The 21,953-nt window shown below is 42.3% G+C and overlaps 1 protein-coding gene across 1 annotated transcript in view; it reads left to right on the top strand.

Moving 5' to 3' along the window:
- LOC139755428 (xaa-Pro aminopeptidase 1-like) overlaps positions 1-21,325 on the top strand; it is a 39,006-nt gene extending 17,681 nt beyond the window's left edge. Inside the window, exons 9-17 of the mRNA XM_071673727.1 lie at positions 1,197-1,308; positions 2,286-2,432; positions 3,359-3,572; positions 4,664-4,826; positions 7,553-7,629; positions 11,990-12,031; positions 15,366-15,442; positions 19,862-19,957; positions 20,900-21,325. Coding sequence (XP_071529828.1) covers positions 1,197-1,308; positions 2,286-2,432; positions 3,359-3,572; positions 4,664-4,826; positions 7,553-7,629; positions 11,990-12,031; positions 15,366-15,442; positions 19,862-19,957; positions 20,900-21,022 — 1,051 coding nt within the window. The 3' untranslated portion in view covers positions 21,023-21,325. The remainder of the gene's footprint in view (positions 1-1,196; positions 1,309-2,285; positions 2,433-3,358; positions 3,573-4,663; positions 4,827-7,552; positions 7,630-11,989; positions 12,032-15,365; positions 15,443-19,861; positions 19,958-20,899) is intronic.
- Positions 21,326-21,953: the final 628 nt, after the last annotated feature.

Genomic DNA, 21,953 nt, shown 5'->3' with positions numbered 1-21,953 from the left:
CAATAGTACTGTATTAAAAGACATTCTGTATTTAATGACGAACATTAAGAGATGTAGAGCTACATACTTGGTGAATTGCAGTGTTATTGTTTTGCCATACGTTGTTTTCAATTGTGAACATTAAGACCTGAATATTTTCACGTTGGTTGAGTTACAGTAGCGCAGTAGTTCACATACACATAACTATGGGAAAGCTGTTATCTTAGCTGTGCACTTGTTCATGGCTTGTTTATGACGCTCACAATAGTAGGTATGGGGCAGTTCTTGTCTGTGTACGAGCACTGGTTGGTATGAGGTGATTGTGGTGATGGAAGTCAGTCAGCTGTGGTTTGTCTTGGTGTTATGGTGTTGATGTCTTTCTGTCAGTGTCCTGGTGAATACATTAGACGATCGTCCCTCTGACCCTTGGGGAAATGTATCGGTCAGCGACCCGGAGGATATGTCAGGGTCATGTTGTTTACAGTGAGGCGACCACAGCTCCGACACAGGCCTCTTGAGAGACTCTTAACTAATTCCACCACTGTACCTAGTCATCCTCACTGTACCTGGTCGTCACCTACTCCTGCATCGGGTCTGTATCCATCACTGTACCTGGTCATCCACCACTGTACCTGGTCATCCTCACTGTACCAGGTCGTCACCTACCCCTGCATCGGGTCTGTATCCATCACTGTACCTGGTCATCCACCACTGTACCTAGTCATCCTCACTGTACCAGGTCGTCACCTACCCCTGCATTGGGTCTGTATCCATCACTGTACCTGGTCATCCACCACTGTACCTGGTCATCCCCACTCTACCTGGTCGTCACCTACCCCTGCATCGGGTCTGTATCCATCACTGTACCTGGTCATCCACCACTGTACCTGGTCATCCCCACTCTACCTGGTCGTCACCTACCCCTGCATCGGGTCTGTATCCATCACTGTACCTGGTCATCCACCACTGCACCTGGTCATCCCCACTCTACCTGGTCGTCACCTACCCCTGCATCGGGTCTGTATCTATCACTGTACCTGGTCATCCACCACTGTACCTGGTCGTCACCTACCACTGCATTAGGTCTGTATCCACCACTGTACCTGGTCATCCTCACTGTACCTGGTCGTCCCCACCAACTGTACCTAGTCTTTCCCAACCACTGGACCTAGTCGTTCACACCGCCTCCCAACCACTGTATCTGGTCGTTCCTGCAGGATCCGCGACTACGACGCCATACTGGACGACCTGAGCGATCTGGAGTACGACCCGTTGGTCTCCAGAATCCTTGTCAGTCTCAGCACAGCCTCCTACTCCATCTACTCCGCTGTGAGACATCAATAGTATTTCTTGTGTTTCTCTTCCTCAGTGTTTCTTGTACTTTTTATAATGCTTCAGTTTCTTTCCCGCCTTTGTGTTGTCTAGTGTTCTATGTATCACCTGCAATGATCTTCGAGTTATTTGTTGTGTTGCATATTGCTTGGATCTTCCTTGTGTTGCCTTATTGTTTGCGTTTCATTTTGGCTGGTGTATTCCTAGCGTGGTTAAATGTTCAGTGTACTTTGATTTGTTTCCTGACTTCTTGGATGTTGCGTATGTTGTCTGCAGTTTTCTATATGCCTTGTGTGGTGTTGCTTGTGTTGCCTACAGTGTTTCGTGATGTGTTTCCCTATAAATTTCTGCGTCTTGTTTTCATTTGTTGTCCAGAATGATCTGTGCAAACCCGCCTCATCTGTGATTAGTAATACTACGGTCAAATTGTTCAAGTTTCATACTATTTGTAGCGTTGCTTGGAGGGTGTTTGGCCTTAGCGTTCCATGTGTTATCTTGCCTGTAATATTCCTGTTCGAGGTTGATTGTTTTGTCTCATTCCCAGTGGTCCTTGTGTTGCCTTGTCCGCCAGTGTTTCGTCTATCATCCTCCCAACGTGAAACAGATACGACTTTGCCGCTAAGATCCGTGTATAGGTATTGTCTTACCTTGGAATAATGTCCAGTCTGAAAGACCAGGAGAGAGAGAGAGAGAGAGAGAGAGAGAGAGAGAGAGAGAGAGAGAGAGAGAGAGAGAGAGAGAGAGAGAGAGAGAGAGAGAGAGAGAGAGAGCATCCTCAACTAACAGTCAATCATTATCATTGTGTGTTGCACGAGCAGTCATTATGAATCTGTGTTGCAGGAGTAGTCAACCAAATATGAGTGAGTGTTGCAATAACCGCCTATCGTCAGTTTACGTTGCGAGAACCGCTGAACATAACAAAAACCCGACTTTATTATTACATTAGCATTGTTAGAACCGCCCACCTCCACCAGATACCAAGCTCCAAGTCCGTCTCGGGCGTCTCTACGGTGATGCTCCTGAAAGCTAAGAAGAATGAGGTTGAAATTCGGGGAATGAAGAACGCCCACGTCAAAGACGCCGTAGCTCTGTGTGATTTTCTGGCCTTCATGGAGAGAGAGGTATGTATATATATATATATATATATATATATATATATATATATATATATATATATATATATATATATATATATCTTTTTTTTTTTTTTTTATACTTTGTCGCTGTCTCCCGCGTTTGCGAGGTAGCGCAAGGAAACAGACGAAAGAAATGGCCCGACCCCCCCCCCCCCATACACATGTACATACACACGTCCACACACGCAAATATACATACCTACACAGCTTTCCATGGTTTACCCCAGACGCTTCACATGCCTTGATTCAATCCACTGACAGCACGTCAAACCCTGTATACCACATCGCTCCAATTCACTCTATTCCTTGCCCTCCTTTCACCCTCCTGCATGTTCAGGCCCCGATCACACAAAATCTTTTTCACTCCATCTTTCCACCTCCAATTTGGTCTCCCTCTTCTCCTTGTTCCCTCCACCTCCGACCCATATATCCTCTTGGTCAATCTTTCCTCACTCATTCTCTCCATGTGCCCAGACCATTTCAAAACACCCTCTTCTGCTCTCTCAACCACGCTCTTTTTATTTCCACACATCTCTCTTACCCTTACGTTACTTACTCGATCAAACCACCTCACACCACACATTGTCCTCAAACATCTCATTTCCAGCACATCCATCCTCCTGCGCACAACTCTATCCATAGCCCACGCCTCGCAACCATACAACATTGTTGGAACCACTATTCCTTCAAACATACCCATTTTTGCTTTCCGAGATAATGTTCTCGACTTCCACACACTATATATATAGTGTATTTTCTGATAGTATATTCAGCATTAAAGAGATTGAATCGTACTTAAATGAGAAATATGATTAATAAGTTTTCGGAAACGTCTTTGGCCACCATTACTGATGCTCAACACACACACACACACACACACACACACACACACACACACACACACGCTTCAGGTAACAGCTGGCAACCCCTGGGACGAGCTCTCCGCCTCAGACAAGCTCCAGCAGTTCAGGGCGGAGCAGGAGCACTACTTCGGCCTCTCCTTCACCACCATAAGCGCCTTCGGGCCCAACGGCGCCGTCATCCACTACTTCCCAGAACCCGAGACCAACCTGGCTATCGACGCCTCTTCGACCTACGTCCTCGATTCCGGCGTCCAGTACAAGGGTGAGGACGAGTTCTACCGAGATCCCTCGAGATATAGATTTTCGTTTGGGTCTCGCTATACACACACCGCTGTCTCAGTCATTACTACCAAGTCACATGTTATTTGTCACACTGTCTTTGGTCATGGTCGCTCATTAGACAACCCTAGAACTCTCTATGTTGGGTTCTCGCTCTCTCCAGGTCGCACCCTAAGTAGGAGCGGGAGAAATGGTGAACTCCTTTGGTGCAACAAATTCCCATAAGTAGACTACCTTTTCATATTAGGAAAAAAACGAGTGGTTTTTGGAAAGTTAGATCACGCCTTATATCATGGTACATCTTTAGATTTATTCATTATCATTAGCTGGGATGATGCAAATTTACATACTTCTTAACCACTAACTCCGACGATAAGTCGGTATCGATAATTGAGATAAAGAATAAGATATCTCAGGGTCTTATGTATTTCTTTATCATTTTTCACTTTTTTTTTCAAGGAAAGCATACGACTATTTGATGCAGAGGATCCACATCGATGTACCTCAGCTGTGTACATCGCATAGGGGCGGTTCATCGCCAGAGCTCAGAGGGGGAAAACAGGCGCAGATATCATAGATGTTTTAAAGGACTGTGTGCATCAGGAGGGTCTGTCTGCACGTCGACCTTAACCTCCCGTTGGTGTGGGCTGGGGCGAGTGAGAGGGGTAGTTCGTGCCTTGTGTCCGGTGTGAGGGAGTGAGTGGGTGGTGTGAGAGAGGAAGGCCCGTGTTATATAGCCTGGTGGAATGTGCGGAGTGAGGGGAAAGGAGGTGGACGCGAGAAGTACACACACACACACACACACACACACACACACACACACACACACACACACACACACATTACACAGGTGTTCGAAAGTGTCTACATTCTGGGCTAGGTAGGTGAAGACGGCCGACCATTCTGGTCCCTCCTGTTTTCGAAGAGATATCTCTAGTTACATTTTCCTTTTCACTCTCTCGTCTACGCTTTCATCTCATCTTCTTCCTCCTCCTCCTCCTCCTCCTCCTCCTCCCCCCACCACACTCTCACACCACGTCTCCCACTGCCCTCACCTGGTCACTCCTCACACAGATGGCACTACGGACGTCACCCGCACCTTGCACTACGGGGAACCAACCGCCTTTCAAGTCGACGCCTACACCAGGGTGCTTAAGGGGCAGCTGGACTTCGCGGCCGTCGTCTTCCCCGTCGCCTCCTTCATCTCTTACTGGAATATTGACATCCTGGCCCGCAGGTGGGTGTTGGGGGAGGGGAGGGAGGAGGGCTGTTCAACCCGTCTATCACACACACACACACACACACACACACACACACACACACACACACACACACACACATATATATATATATATATATATATATATATATATATATATATATATATATATATATATATATATATATATATATATGTATATATGTATAAAAGAAAGAGACAGGAGGTCAAGAGAAAGGTGCAAGAGGTGAAAAAAAGGGCAAATGAGAGTTGGGGTGAGAGAGTATCATTAAATTTTAGGGAGAATAAAAAGATGTTCTGGAAGGAGGTAAATAAAGTGCGTAAGACAAGGGAGCAAATGGGAACTTCAGTGAAGGGCGCAAATGGGGAGGTGATAACAAGTAGTGGTGATGTGAGAAGGAGATGGAGTGAGTATTTTGAAGGTTTGTTGAATGTGTTTGATGATAGAGTGGCAGATATAGGGTGTTTTGGTCGAGGTGGTGTGCAAAGTGAGAGGGTTAGGGAAAATGATTTGGTAAACAGAGAAGAGGTAGTAAAAGCTTTGCGGAAGATGAAAGCCGGCAAGACAGCAGGTTTGGATGGTATTGCAGTGGAATCTGTTAAAAAAGGGGGTGACTGTATTGTTGACTGGTTGGTAAGGTTATTTAATGTATGTATGACTCATGGTGAGGTGCCTGAGTATTGGCGGAATGCGTGCATAGTGCCATTGTACAAAGGCAAAGGGGATAAGAGTGAGTGCTCAAATCACAGAGGTATAAGTTTGTTGAGTATTCCTGGTAAATTATATGGGAGGGTATTGATTGAGAGGGTGAAGGCATGTACAGAGCATCAGATTGGGGAAGAGCAGTGTGGTTTCAGAAGTGGTAGAGGATGTGTGGATCAGGTGTTTGCTTTGAAGAATGTATGTGAGAAATACTTAGAAAAGCAAATGGATTTGTATGTAGCATTTATGGATCTGGAGAAGGCATATGATAGAGTTGATAGAGATGCTCTGTGGAAGGTATTAAGAATATATGGTGTGGGAGGAAAGTTGTTAGAAGCAGTGAAAAGTTTTTATCGAGGATGTAAGGCATGTGTACGTGTAGGAAGAGAGGAAAGTGATTGGTTCTCAGTGAATGTAGGTTTGCGGCAGGGGTGTGTGATGTCTCCATGGTTGTTTAATTTGTTTATGGATGGGGTTGTTAGGGAGGTGAATGCAAGAGTTTTGGAAAGAGGGGCAAGTATGAAGTCTGTTGGGATGAGAGAGCTTGGGAAGTGAGTCAGTTGTTGTTCGCTGATGATACAGCGCTGGTGGCTGATTCATGTGAGAAACTGCAGAAGCTGGTGACTGAGTTTGGTAAAGTGTGTGAAAGAAGAAAGTTAAGAGTAAATGTGAATAAGAGCAAGGTTATTAGGTACAGTAGGGTTGAGGGTCAAGTCAATTGGGAGGTGAGTTTGAATGGAGAAAAACTGGAGGAAGTAAAGTGTTTTAGATATCTGGGAGTGGATCTGGCAGCGGATGGAACCATGGAAGCGGAAGTGGATCATAGGGTGGGGGAGGGGGCGAAAATTCTGGGAGCCTTGAAGAATGTGTGGAAGTCGAGGACATTATCTCGGAAAGCTAAAATGGGTATGTTTGAAGGAATAGTGGTTCCAACAATGTTGTATGGTTGCGAGGCGTGGGCTATGGATAGAGTGGTGCGCAGGAGGATGGATGTGCTGGAAATGAGATGTTTGAGGACAATGTGTGGTGTGAGGTGGTTTGATCGAGTAAGTAACGTAAGGGTAAGAGAGATGTGTGGAAATAAAAAGAGCGTGGTTGAGAGAGCAGAAGAGGGTGTTTTGAAATGGTTCGGGCACAGGGAGAGAATGAGTGAGGAAAGGTTGACGAAGAGGATATATGTGTCGGAGGTGGAGGGAGCAAGGAGAAGAGGGAGACCAAATTGGAGGTGGAAAGATGGAGTGAAAAAGATTTTGTGTGATCGGGGCCTGAACATGCAGGAGGGTGAAAGGAGGGCAAGGAATAGAGTGAATTGGAGTGATGTGGTATACCGGGGTTGACGTGCTGTCAGTGGATTGAATCAGGGCATGTGAAGCGTCTGGGGTAAACCATGGAAAGCTGTGTAGGTATGTATATTTGCGTGTGTGGACGTATGTATATACATGTGTATGGGGGTGGGTTGGGCATTTCTTTCGTCTGTTTCCTTGCGCTACCTCGCAAACGCGGGAGACAGCGACAAAGCAAAAAGAAAAAAAAAAAAAAAAAATATATATATATATATATATATATATATATATATATATATATATATATATATATATATATATATATATATATATATATATATATCATACTTGATTGCTATTTTCCATGTTAGTGAGGTAGCGCCAGGAACAGATGAATAAAGACCACATCTGCTCGCACATTCTTTAACTGTCATGTGTAATGCACCGAAACCACAGCTCCCTATCCTTTCTATGGTTTACTCCAGACGCTTCACATGCCTTGGTTCGGTCCATCACATTACAGATAGTCACTTAAAGATCAGAAACCAGATCAAATACTCCTGATTAAAAACCTACTTCTTAACTGTATCGGTCTATCACTGTTGTCATCGTAACTAGTAGGAAATAACGGTGTTGTGTGTATACCTGAGCAAAATTGTTATATGTATAACTCTGGCATAATGCTACCAGTGTACGCGTAACTTGGCCATGTTATTGTATGTATATCATTTTCTCAGGAACCTGTACGAGGTTGGGCTGGACTACAGGCATGGGACCAGCCACGGTGTAGGGATGTTCCTATTCGTCCATGAGGGTCAGTGACACACACACACACACACACACACACACACACACACACATCTTACAGTGGACGAAGGGATAAAGAATCGGCAAAGAATCAGAGAATAAATCATCTGAAGGCAAAAGGTTTGGGAAATCATTTGCTGATCCGATGAAACAGGATCAGAAGTTATAGCATCTGAGGGAAAGATGTTAACTATGGAATCAGATCACAGACCAAGTGAAGTGTCATGAGATCGAAGAGGAAATCAGGGGAATGAGAAATACAATCATAGGTAATAATTACGAAAGTCGCATCAGCTGCAAGGATTCAGAGCGGATGTAACCAGTGGAGAGAGGACGCTGACACTGAAAGACACCATCGAGTATGGTCAAGTGGGATCAAATGTGGATATCCTTAAGACGGAACGACAAAAAGGAGATGCCCATAACACGAGAACCAGAAACTATTTGAAAACCGAGGACCGGGAAAAAGAGCAAATTTGTGGACCAGAGGAGAAACGGAAGGTGATGGTAGCTGATGCAGAGGAACAGTGGCATGAGAAATTATGAGATGAAGAATGATTTGGAGGATGATGTGCACTGTTAAAGATACAACAACCTGGGAAGTATGTGGTGTGTTGAATGAAAGAAAAAAAAAAAGTGCAGATTATTCAGAAGGAATACAACTATGTTGGCGATGATGGAGATTTTAGGTGAAGCCGATCAACAGTGTGGGGCCTGGCTAACGTTATGTCGCTGGGGTTTGCCAACTGGAAGATGACGATACATCAGCCAGAGATTGGGTGGAGGAGGAGAAACGCTGCTACAAAGATCAGTAGAGGTTGTAAACATGACAAGTACAATCTTATGTGTTGAAAAAGCAAAAGATTATATATATATATATATATATATATATATATATATATATATATATATATATATATATATATATATATATATATATATATATATATATATATCTATATCTATATATATATATATATATATATATATATATATATATATATATATATATATATATATATATATATATATATATATATATATATATATATATATTTTTTTTTTTTTTTTTTTTTTTATACTTTGTCGCTGTCTCCTGCGTTTGCGAGGTAGCGCAAGGAAACAGACGAAAGAAATGGCCCAACCCCCCCCCATACACATGTATATACATACGTCCACACACGCAAATATACATACCTACACAGCTTTCCATGGCTTACCCCAGACGCTTCACATGCCTTGATTCAATCCACTGACAGCACGTCAACCCCGGTATACCACATCGCTCCAATTCACTCTATTCCTTGCCCTCCTTTCACCCTCCTGCATGTTCAGGCCCCGATCACACAAAATCTTTTTCACTCCATCTTTCCACCTCCAATTTGGTCTCCCTCTTCTCCTTGTTCCCTCCACCTCCGACACATATATCCTCTTGGTCAATCTTTCCTCACTCATCCTCTCCATGTGCCCAAAGCACTTCAAAAACACCCTCTTCTGCTCTCTCAACCACGCTCTTTTTATTTCCACACATCTTTCTTACCCTTACGTTACTCACTCGATCAAACCACCTCACACCACACATTGTCCTCAAACATCTCATTTCCAGCACATCCATCCTCCTACGCACAACTCTATCCATAGCCCACGCCTCGCAACCATACAACATTGTTGGAACCACTATTCCTTCAAACATACCCATTTTTGCTTTCCGAGATAATGTTCTCGACTTCCACACATTCTTCAAGGCCCCCAGAATTTTCACCCCCTCCCCCACCCTATGATCCACTTCCGCTTCCATGGTTCCATCCGCTGCCAGATCCACTCCCAGATATCTAAAACACTTCACTTCCTCCAGTTTTTCTCCATTCAAACTCACCTCCCAATTGACTTGACCCTCAACCCTACTGTACCTAATAACCTTGCTCTTATTCACATTTACTCTTAACTTTCTTCTTCCACACACTTTACCAAACTCAGTCACCAGCTTCTGCAGTTTCTCACATGAATCAGCCACCAGCGCTGTATCATCAGCGAACAACAACTGACTCACTTCCCAAGCTCTCTCATCCCCAACAGACTTCATACTTGCCCCTCTTTCCAAAACTCTTGCATTTACCTCCCTAACAACCCCATCCATAAACAAATTAAACAACCATGGAGACATCACACACCCCTGCCGCAAACCTACATTCACTGAGAACCAATCACTTTCCTCTCTTCCTACACGTACACATGCCTTACATCCTCGATAAAAACTTTTCACTGCTTCTAACAACTTTCCTCCCACACCATATATTCTTAATACCTTCCACAGAGCATCTCTATCAACTCTATCATATGCCTTCTCCAGATCCATAAATGCTACATACAAATCCATTTGCTTTTCTAAGTATTTCTCACATACATTCTTCAAAGCAAACACCTGATCCACACATCCTCTACCACTTCTGAAACCACACTGCTCTTCCCCAATCTGATGCTCTGTACATGCCTTCACCCTCTCAATCAATATATATATACATATATATATATGTATATATATATTCTCTGCTTCTCTCCCTGTCTATCACCACTGAATTCCTTTATATATATATATATATATATATATATATATATATATATATATATATATATATATATATATATATATATATATATATATATAAAGGAATTCAGTAGAGTGTTCATCAGTGGTGATAGACAGGGAGAGAAGCAGAGAATATTGTGGGGAAAACAAGACAGGAGACGTCAAAAGAAGTTTGAAGGGCAACCAGCCCCCGTCAGAAGCTCAGGGAGGTCAGGAATGTAAAGTGATGACAATGTCTGATTGAGAATAATGTATACAATCGAGCGTGGACGAGTTGTGAACAGAGAGAAAAAGGCCGGAGTTCACAGACCGAATTAGGGAAAAACACGAGTGATATTGTTAGAGTAGTGGAGACAAGACTTATATCAAGATATCAGACCTCCTCTGGTCTACCCTGAGAGATACATAAATGGCAAGAAAAGGTAAAGCAAATGGCAAAGGGACATTGGCGTCTCTTATCAAAGGACAGCCTGATGTCTTGGGAAACATTAGAAGAAGATCCAGACATGCAACTTATAACGAGAAGAATAAACGTAGACAAACTTGCATCACTGATGATCTATAATTTCCCAAGGAACTTTTGACGAACCGGAATTAATATTCATTGGTATCAGCCAAGCAACAGAACCAGCGAGGAGGAAGACTCACGCTTCTGAGGAATGGTAAAAGTTCTCATAAATGAGACATTTCAACTATAAAGATGAACAAACAGGAAGCTTTAAGGTACCGGCATGTCACTTGGTCCACTAGAATTAGAGGGACTGATAAACTTGAATCTACAAAGACAATAACACAGAAGTTTGAAAAAATATCATGTACGAGATGCCAATTTAAAAAGGTGAATCATGTGATGCTTGCGTTCGATTATGTAGTGAAATGAGGACAATGACAAAACAGAAAATGCGAACAGACTCAAGAGAGCTTAACACATTCTTTGAGGAATGAATTGAGGAAATGGACTTCTATAACCGCGATGCAGATCTCTGTCCAAAAAGGTTCTGTCAAATCTACAGCGAAGGTCTGAGAACACGGGCGTCTTTAGCTGCAAATAGGAAGGGAAGGTTTGAAGAGAGAGGTATACGGTCCAATAAATACGCTTCAACAGAAGACATCAAAAATCGATCGAACCCAGGGTTGTCTTGTGGAGGGGAAGTAGGCGAGGCAAAGACCAGCAAGAGGAAAACAAGAAACGAGTATGGGAAAATAAAGACGGACGAGCAGTGAAACTTTGAAAAGTATTTGTGGACAAGGAAGTGATAATCTGAAACATTTTTTTACAAAGTCATTAGGAACAAGTTGTCGTTTAAGAAGGCGCTAATACATCGCATGGGGAAAGGTAAAGATATGAAAAGGAGCTAAAGGACAAGTGCTGTCATAGTGAAGGACACTATAACCCCTTCATCAACAAGATGGGTTAGGGAAGAAGTCTTAAAAAGCATTGAAATGGCTAGAAGAGACATACTATGTAGACTACCAACATACCTTCACACTGACGTAAAACATGGCATAACTATATATACACATAAACACAAATATAGTACCTACAGTCTCTAGTTCAAAGTAGTTTAGATCACTTTTTGATATCACAGAACTGTTATCTTATGCCTAACATAAATTGAAGAGAAATTAGATTCGTGTCGTAGATTAACTATGATCATATCTCTCAACTGTTCCTAAGATTAATGTTCCGAGATACATATGAAATATGAACGTAACTCTTTTCGTACATTGTTAAGAGCCTCTCATCTAAGCTCTCACTCCAACTCTTTCCTCCTGACAGCCACCACCACCTTCTACGAGGTTGGAGAGTTCATGTCGGACGGTAAGGAAATCGGGAGGCTAGGCTGCCCAGGGTCGCTTACATTTCTATTTTTTTTCTTTTTTCCTGTTTTTCAGTTGGGTGGTTTGAGGAGGGGAGGAAGAGGCAAGACAAGGGAGGGAAGAGCTGGCTGTGGAGGATAAAGCTGTAGTGTGTATTATGAATATTTCTGGTACATTTGCATGAATTTCTAGAAGTGTGTGTGTTTGTGTTTTTGTCTCGTAAATACCTCTGGTTTACTGTGTGTGTGTGTGTGTGTGTGTGTGTGTGTGTGTGTGTGTGTGTGTTGTCTTTGTTGATTCGTGGAAGGAGATTCGCAAAGCTCAGCATTGGTCCTCATGTAACCATCTCCTTCCCCCAACCTCATCTCTCTCTCTCTCTCTCTCTCTCTCTCTCTCTCTCTCTCTCTCTCTCTCTCTCTCTCTCTCTCTCTCTCTCTCTCTCTCCCTCTCTCTCTCTCTCTCATTCCTCATTCGCGCCTTTGTTGGAAGGAGAGAGAGAGAGAGAGAGAGAGAGAGAGAGAGAGAGAGAGAGAGAGTTCTTCCTAATCCCGCTGGTGTCCAGTGTTGCCAGAGTGTACGAACATCAGGTTAGTAAGTGCTGGAAAAAAAAAATGCCAGAGTGTATTGTGTTGTAAGATGCCCCACGTAATGTGCGGTCATTGGCAGATAAACGTGTGACTTAAGAGCAATAGGACACAGCGACAGGCGTGATCTTAAGTACCTGCTGATAACCACGAGGGAAGCATGAACCATGGTAAGTCCCGAGTGCACTTTCGTGTGATTGATAGACCGTCAGGAGAGACACAAGAGGCTACTGTGTATCTCTGCTGATGATGTACTTATCACAAGGAAGTGCGCTTGGGTCTTACCGTGTTTCATTTTTCTCTCGTGGTTACCATCACTCACACACACACACACACACACACACGCACACACACGCACACACACCTACAATATATATATATATATATATATATATATATATATATATATATATATATATATATATATATATATATATATATATGTATATTTATTTTATTTTTTTATTATACTTTGTCGCTGTCTCCCACGTTTGCGAGGTAGCGCAAGGAAACAGACGAAAGAAATGGCCCAACCCACCCCCATACACATGTATATACATACGTCCACACACGCAAATATACATACCTACACAGCTTTCCATGGTTTACCCCAGACGCTTCACATGCCTTGCTTCAATCCACTGACAGCACGTCAACCCCGGTATACCACATCGCTCCAATTCACTCTATTCCTTGCCCTCCTTTCACCCTCCTGCATGTTCAGGCCCCGATCACACAAAATCTTTTTCACTCCATCTTTCCACCTCCAATTTGGTCTCCCTCTTCTCCTTGTTTCCTCCACCTCCGACACATATATCCTCTTGGTCATTCTTTCCTCACTCATCCTCTCCATGTGCCCAAACCACTTCAAAACACCCTCTTCTGCTCTCTCAACCACGCTCTTTTTATTTCCACACATCTCTCTTACCCTTACGTTACTCACTCTATCAAACCACCTCACACCACACATTGTCCTCAAACATCTCATTTCCAGCACATCCATCCTCCTGCGCACAACTCTATCCATAGCCCACGCCTCGCAACCAAATAACATTGTTGGAACCACTATTCCTTCAAACATACCCATTTTTGCTTTCCGAGATAATGTTCTCGACTTCCACACATTCTTCAAGGCCCCCAGGATTTTCGCCCCCTCCCCCACCCTATGATCCACTTCCGCTTCCATGGTTCCATCCGCTGCCAGATCCACTCCCAGATATCTAAAACACTTCACTTCCTCCAGTTTTTCTCCATTCAAACTCACCTCCCAATTGACTTGACCCTCAACCCTACTGTACCTAATAACCTTGCTCTTATTCACATTTACTCTTAACTTTCTTCTTCCACACACTTTTCCAAACTCAGTCACCAGCTTCTGCAGTTTCTCACATGAATCAGCCACCAGCGCTGTATCATCAGCGAACAACAACTGACTCACTTCCCAAGCTCTCTCATCCCCAACAGACTTCATACTTGCCCCTCTTTCCAAAACTCTTGCATTTACCTCCCTAACAACCCCATCCATAAACAAATTAAACAACCATGGAGACATCACCCACCCCTGCCGCAAACCTACATTCACTGAGAACCAATCACTTTCCTCTCTTCCTACACGCACACATGCCTTACATCCTCGATAAAAACTTTTCACTGCTTCTAACAACTTTCCTCCCACACCATATATTCTTAATACCTTCCACAGAGCATCTCTATCAACTCTATCATATGCCTTCTCCAGATCCATAAATGCTACATACAAATCCATTTGCTTTTCTAAGTATTTCTCACATACATTCTTCAAAGCACCTTTTTTCATTTCTGGTATATATATATATATATATATATATATATATATATATATATATATATATATATATATATATATATATATATATATATATATATTATCCCTGGGGATAGGGGAGAAAGAATACTTCCCACGTATTCCCTGCGTGTCGTAGAAGGCGACTAAAAGGGAAGGAGCGGGGGGCTGGAAATTCTCCACTCTCGTTTTTTTTTTTTTTTTCCAAAAGAAGGAACAGAGAAGGGGGCCAGGTGAGGATTTCCCTCAAAGGCCCAGTCCTCTGTTCTTAACGCTACCTCGCTAACGTGGGAAATGACGAATAGGATATATATATATATATATATATATATATATATATATATATATATATATATATATATACCAGAAATGAAAAAAGGTGCTTGTGTATATGTATGTATCAGCATAAGTAATTGTATGTGTATTTTATGTTCCTCTATAACAGCTGCATTGTTAATACATGTCCAAGAAATGAATAGCCAATCATTGACTCGATATCCCCTCCTCCCACCTCCTCACCTTAAGTTTTGGAACTAATCAAGTCAATGATTAGCATAATTAGTTTATATGGCTTTTTAATGTTCCCGATTATCTTTGTTTTTGCAGGAATCTGTCATAAAGCTTCATCCTGCAAACTGTGTCAGTCTGTCTCAGTGAAGCTGCCTGCCATGCATGATTCACCTTAGATATATTCATGTTCTTCATCCTCATAAACATGACTCACCATTTGTTTTGTTTTTCTGAGGGAGGAATTGCAGGGAAAAAAAAAATATTTCCTTAATAATAGAGACGCAAATTCAGTTGTGTACGTCAATTTTCGATATCTTTTTTCTTGAATATTGCACGATGAACCAAAATATAAATCAAATCTCTAATAATGCATATTGATAATGATCTTATATATATACTCATTTTTTATCCGTCGGCAGAACCTGGCTACTACGAGGATGGCGAATTCGGCATCCGTCTGGAAAATGTCGTTACAGTCGTGGAAGCTGAGACTCCGGTGAGTATCCGCTCTTGGTCGATCGACGTCAGAGTTGACAATCCCAGTTATGATATTCGAGATTCACATAATGTTGTTTACATTTGACCAGAAAAGTAGAGCAGCTTTGCGTTACGTGATCACGTACGTCGTCGGCCATGTTTGGATGAGCAATCAATGTTATTGTTTGCTTGAGCGTAGGATGGTGCACAGGTCAGACGGGAGTAGATTATTGGTTTTGTGTCAACCCCCAAAAGTTTCAGAGAAATTTCTGTCATGTGAAGTGTTTTTATAATCATTATGTAACAGTTTGGCGCCATCCTCCCTATCAGTCAAACGAGCCTGTATTTGCCTCTGAAAAAATTTACTGGAGTGGCTCTAATATCCTTTTTGTTGTGATTTCTGTTTTCTATCACTGCATCTCTTCAAGAAGGGCTTTTGTGTGTGTGTGGGTTGAAGTGTTTGGCTAGTTGTATATCACTCTGTAGTGCTAAAATGTGCTATATATTATGAGGTAAATGAAAGAGAAAAATACTCCTACACGAGTGCTTGGGAAGCGCTGCGCAGATCATAGGGAACGCGGAACTCTCTTAAACCCAGCACAAGGAACGTGGAACTCTCGTAAGCCTAGCATGACGGTAGCGTTTTTTCTGTGACTTTGTTTTAATAAGCTTTACTTTCTAGTCCCATATGGCTTTTGTTTACTATGTCAGCATACCAGGAGGTCAGCAGTGATCTGTTCGTAGTGGGAAGTTTGGCGTTTAGTCTTATGATAACCTTGTGATGCCTTTAATGTGTAGTTTTGCGTGGACAGACGGACCCTGGAGGAAAAGCTGGCAGCATTTGCTGGGATAATAACTGTGCTGACACACAGGGTAGGTGTAGGTCGTCCTTCAGGACATCGTCGAATCCCTCTTGCTGATAGAATCGCGGAGTGAGCCATCACCGTCGGACAGCAGCTCTGTGGGTGATGATGAGACACCACAAAGTAATCTCTCCTCTCTCGCCAAGGAAAAGCCGAACCTTCCAAGTAGTGCGACGAGATGCGGTATCCCATAATTACAAAAAGAAAAAAAGTTTCGGGCTTTGTGTGACGACGACAACACACACGAAGTAAGGCTTGTCGGCGACTCTATGATCCGAGGACGGCTGGAGGAAGCCTGGGCCAGAAACCCTTCACGCCGTAAACGGTTTTGTTTTCTAGGTGCCGGGTTAGATGATGCTGCCGACGCTGTAGACCAGGTTTGTGGTGGCACTAGCGAAAGTAAACTTGTTTTTTGTCATGTTGGTACTAACGATGATGCGCTGAAGGAGAGCTCGAAGGAGCTGTTGGAGAAATATCACCGGCATAATTATTCTACGTTTCCGAGATAAACTAATTATCTTATGATTTCATGAGTTTCACCCAGGATCGGAGCCGGGAACGCCTTCTTTGATAAGATGTTCAGTCTCGATAATAGATAAATAAACCTCGGTTTACTGGAAGGAGTTGAGGTCGTAAACCTATGGCAGCATTACTACATGCAGTCTGGTTTGTTTATGAAGTACAGACGTCACTAGAACGAAGTGGGAGCTGTGCGTTTTGGTACATAGGCTCCTTAGTGAGTATTCCCGTGCGTTTTGGTAAAAAAGAAAAAAAAAAACGCAGCTCGTGTGGAGCAGACCCTTCCCTCTCCATAACTACCATTCCAAATAGATCTGTCTAGAAATATGATATATTAACGCTCAGAGTATACGAAATATAGTCTCAGAGTTAGTGACAGAGTTAGAGACAGCAGCATTGGAAGGAAAATATGTTGTCTAAGACTGTGGCTCAAACAAACTCAGAGAATCCAATAACCAGCATGATAGAATAAGGTATGCAAATTTGCGTAAAGTAAGACAATTATACGACAAATTAAACGTCAATATGAAGCGTATATTGCTGATGATATCAAAAGAAACCTTAAGGAGTTTTTACAATTACGTTACAAGCAAGAATGTCGTTGCCCAGGTCAATAGATCCATTAATAAAAAAAAAAAACGGTGACTTGATTCAAGACAACGAAGCCATGACAAAAATATTAATGACTTTTTTGCATCTGTATCTACGATCGAAGACACAACCTAGGTCCCGAACCCAGTTTCATTGATAAGTGAGGGGAAAGTTCTCCAACATATTGACATAAAAGCGGAGGACATACTTTCAACAATTATATGAATGAAAGTAAATAAAACGGCAGAACCTGATAAGTTTCATCTGAGCACAATGAAAGAGGCAAAGAATGAGACGGTTAAGCCCTTGACTGCCCTTTTCAATTAGTCACGCTGCAGGACAAGTTTCAGAAGAATGGAAGTTTGCCAATGTAACACCGATATTCAAAAACAATAGTAAGTTACTGCCTAGAAATTATCGTCTTGTTAGCTTAACGTCTGTAGTTGGAAAAGTTACGCAAATCATCATCCGAGATAGAACTGTAAACCATTTAGAGGACCAACACTTAGTAAACTATTCTCAGTATGATTTGCGACAAAATCGCTCATGTTTGACAAAACTGCATGATTTATTTTGTTATAATCATCATGTACGACGAAAACAAAGCAGTTGATGTTGTCTATCTAGACTTTCGATAAGGTTCGCATCAAAGATTACGAGCAGAAATCAAATCACATATTATTGATAGGGTTGTACGTCAGTGGATAGGAAATTGGTTAACTGGTCGTAAATAAAGAGTAATGATTAATGGTCAAACTTCAGAATGGTTAGACGTAATAAATGGAGTGCTAGAAGGATCAGTCTTGAGACAGTTTCTCTTGTCTCATAAACATTAATGATATTGATGATGGGTTGCATTGCAAGATATCAGATTCGCTGATGATACAAAGCTGGGTAATAGATCTACAAATAAACTTGAACGTTAACAGCTTCATACTGACATAGACACACTGATGAACTGGGCTCATAAATGGCAAATAGATTTCAATAGTGACAAGTGTATAGTTGAAAAAATCGAAAAGGCAAGCCACAGTATGAATTTCGTTGAACTGCAAAAGGTAAATAAGGAAAAAGACTTCGGTGTAATAATGTCTGGTGACCAAACCAAAGTAAGTAAGCAGTGCATAGAAGCAGTGAAAAGAGCGAGCAAAATCTATGATTTCATAGATAAAGCTTTTGAATTTAAGTCCAGGAAAATCATCTTTACTCTTTATAATTCACTGGTTCGTCTACATCTTGAATATTGTGTTCAGTTTTGGTCACCCTACCTGAGAAAGAGACACTGATTCCCAGACTGAGAAGCAAATCCTACGGGATAAGATTATACGACTCGAACCTATCTCCTATCTAGCTTAAAAAAAAGGGGGGGGGGGGGGGTTAAGAGGCGATCTAATACAAGTATTGAAAATGATCAAAGGCTTTGATAATCTTGAACTATCAAATTACTTGACTTAATTCGTCCGATTTTGCTCGTAGCAATGGTTACAAACTCGTGGGCAAACGATTTTCCTCGAACGAAGCGAAGTAATTTTTCTTCAGGATTGTTAACTTATGAAACGATTTGCCAAGTAGAGTTGTTGAAAGCCGTACCATAGTTACACTTTAGAACAGACTTCATATATATTTCGCTTCAAGTCCACGATTTTCATTATTTGCGCCTCCATAGTCAAGATAATAATTAGCAGGTGATTCCCTTTGAATAATCTGTATACCTTCTAACTTTTACCACACAAATCTGTGAGCTTCTGATATCTTCCACTATCACAAACAGCCTCGAAAGTACCCAATGGTCTTTTGCTTTTGTTTGAATTCCTATGTGTTCCTCTTATGATCCCTCGGTAGATGACGGTAATATAATGAGTGTCGTTAGCGTTGACAAATGAGTAATTACTTTGGGTTTACGGTGTCACTAACAGGGTCACTTAGGCCGATAATGTCAACAGGAAAAAAAGGAATGACTAGTCCTATAAAAAACAGTTGCAAGCGCATTCTGAAGTGAAATACACAACAAACAACCAATTTTTAGTCATTCAGTGAGCCATTTATTGCCACGCATTGGCTGTAAGAAATATGCACTAGCCTGCAACACCAGACTGAAGCAGAGAATTGATCTCGGACTCAACAGCCAGCACACAGTGTCCTGCTCGGGACCTCGTGTGTTCGAACTGTCAAACAAAGAGTTGGTCTGAGGCAGGCATGCAGTCCCTCTGCAGGGCGTCAGGCCTTGAGATGCTGCGTATGAGGCCTTTGCAGATACATTGCACCTTGCTCGTGTTGAGGTACTGGATACACAATATCCTCAGGTCTTCCCTGGTAAGTTGCTTTGTATTAACCCGCATTTGTATCAGTTTACTCAAGCTGTGATGGCAATGCATTTCCTCGCGTCATAACGTGTTGTGTGGTAAGTAAAGTAATCATACGAACTACCATGAACCAGACCTTGACCACCTCTCACTGCCCGGCAGCACGTCTTCAGTGGCAAGTCCCTCACCTTTGAGGCTGTGACCCTGGTACCTTACGAACCCAAGCTCATCAATACTACCATGCTGACCCGAGACCAGGTGAGGACAGTGTTGAACATACCTCTCTATGTGGACGGGGAGTTTATGTGACTTTTCGAACCTCACCTGTTAAGCCTCTCCTTTTATTCATTCTATCATCTTATGTCTTGTATGGTTGTTTGTCTATGCCTGTGTTTGTCAATATGTTCATATGCATTCGTGTATGTGTATGCATGTGTTCCTGTGTTTTGCATTATGTTCATGTCGCTGTTTAAATTCCGATTTGTGAATATGAAGCGCGGGAGAACCTTACACCCAAGTGACCCGTTTACGTTTAGTAGCATAATGCTAAAGTTCCCCCCCCCCCCCACCCCGATCATCCTAACTCTAAACTTCCCTTACTTCCTGTCACGTCGATTAGTTTCATATTCCTCTCCACATCGAAGTGTTCTATGATAACGTCACTGTCATCCCCAGAAAGTTAAAAAGAGGTCATCATAATTCGATTTCCCATTCCCTGAATATATGTAGGAATTGAATGAATGGCGTGAAAGAGGCTATGTAGTATATCAGGGCCTGAGCATTCAGGAGAGTGGAAAGTGTGCGTGGGATAGAATGAGTTGCATTCGTGTGGTATACGGGGGACGAATTACTGTCAGTCGGTTGAAACAAGGAATCTAAAGTAGTAAGCGTGAACCACAGAGTGGTATAGTCGGGCTTGGCTGTGGATATTAGGCTCTGGGTTCGATGCATGGTACATGAGAGCGACAGAGCGGATGTTGGTACACAAGGCCATTTTCCGTCTGTTAATGACGCTTAACTAGATAAGGTGGAATAAGCAACTGCGAATATATAATAAAACAGCTCTAATGCATACCAAATAAAGTTATATCTTAAGAAATAATGAGTTGTCTATGCTAGCTTGACACATGTGATGGGTAACACGTCAAGGCTTCTGTTTGTAATGCAAAAAAAAAAAAAAAAATGGCTCTATGTTGACAGTGTGCTCAGATGAACGCTTACAACATCAAGATCCGGGACGTGGTGGGCCGGGAGATGGTCGCCCAAGGACGCCAAGATGGCTATGAGTGGCTCCTCACCAAGACTCAGCCCCTGGACTGCTGAATACGCCCGCCCCACCTCGCTGAACACTTGAGAAAAAAAAAAAAAGTGTTGATAAAGCTCCCAAGAGCTGGCTGCTTGTGTACCCACACCACCAGCTAGACGGCACAATACTTGGCAAGCTGCTGCGTCACGTGATTACTGTGTGGCCATCGGCTACTCAAGGGTGGGCCTATTTGATATATGCTTCTTTCACTGCACGTCGAAGCTTTGGAACTCTCTACCCTCTCATGTTTTTCCCAATTACTATGACCTGACATATTCTAAAAGATAGGTTTTTCACTTCCTTAAAATTCGTAAATACTTTCCCTTGTCTTTTCTTTTTCCGTTTCATAATTCTCTATTTCAGTTAAGGCCCAGACTTAATGTAGACTTTTGTAAGTGACTGGAGCCTTCAACATGAAAAAAAAAAGTAAAAAGAGACTGGAAGTGCCTCACTTTTTTTGGGTGGGACAAGAGGGCCTGGTGTTGAATAGTCGCGACTGAGCCTTATTATTCAACGATATGATATACTCGTTGAACATCTCGCTGAACACCCTTGACTTCCATTAACCAAACATCCCAGACAACCAACCTGTTTTACATTCATCCCGACCAACCAAAGTACATAAAAACCCCAACTTAACGTGTTTGTCACACGCCCCCGATCAACGAAGATAATGAACGTTCCAACCAAACAACTTTGTTTTGTTTTTTTGTTTTTTGCACATCCAACGAACGTACTTGATGAAGGCATCTGACCAACCGATGACATTCAAAGCTCACGGTGACCTAGACGCTTATTGAACACTTGAGGCTAACTTAACTGTTGAACTACCTTGATTAACCCTTCCTGATGAACATCCCGACTGACCAAACAACTTGTCCAAAAGCCCCGACCAACATACGTAGTAATTACCCTGATCACCACCGACCTCTTGAACAGGCCCAAGCA

This window comes from Panulirus ornatus, chromosome 19 (genome assembly GCF_036320965.1).
Source record: "Panulirus ornatus isolate Po-2019 chromosome 19, ASM3632096v1, whole genome shotgun sequence".
Lineage (NCBI taxonomy): Eukaryota > Metazoa > Arthropoda > Malacostraca > Decapoda > Palinuridae > Panulirus > Panulirus ornatus.
This window is presented reverse-complemented; position numbering and strand designations above follow the sequence as displayed.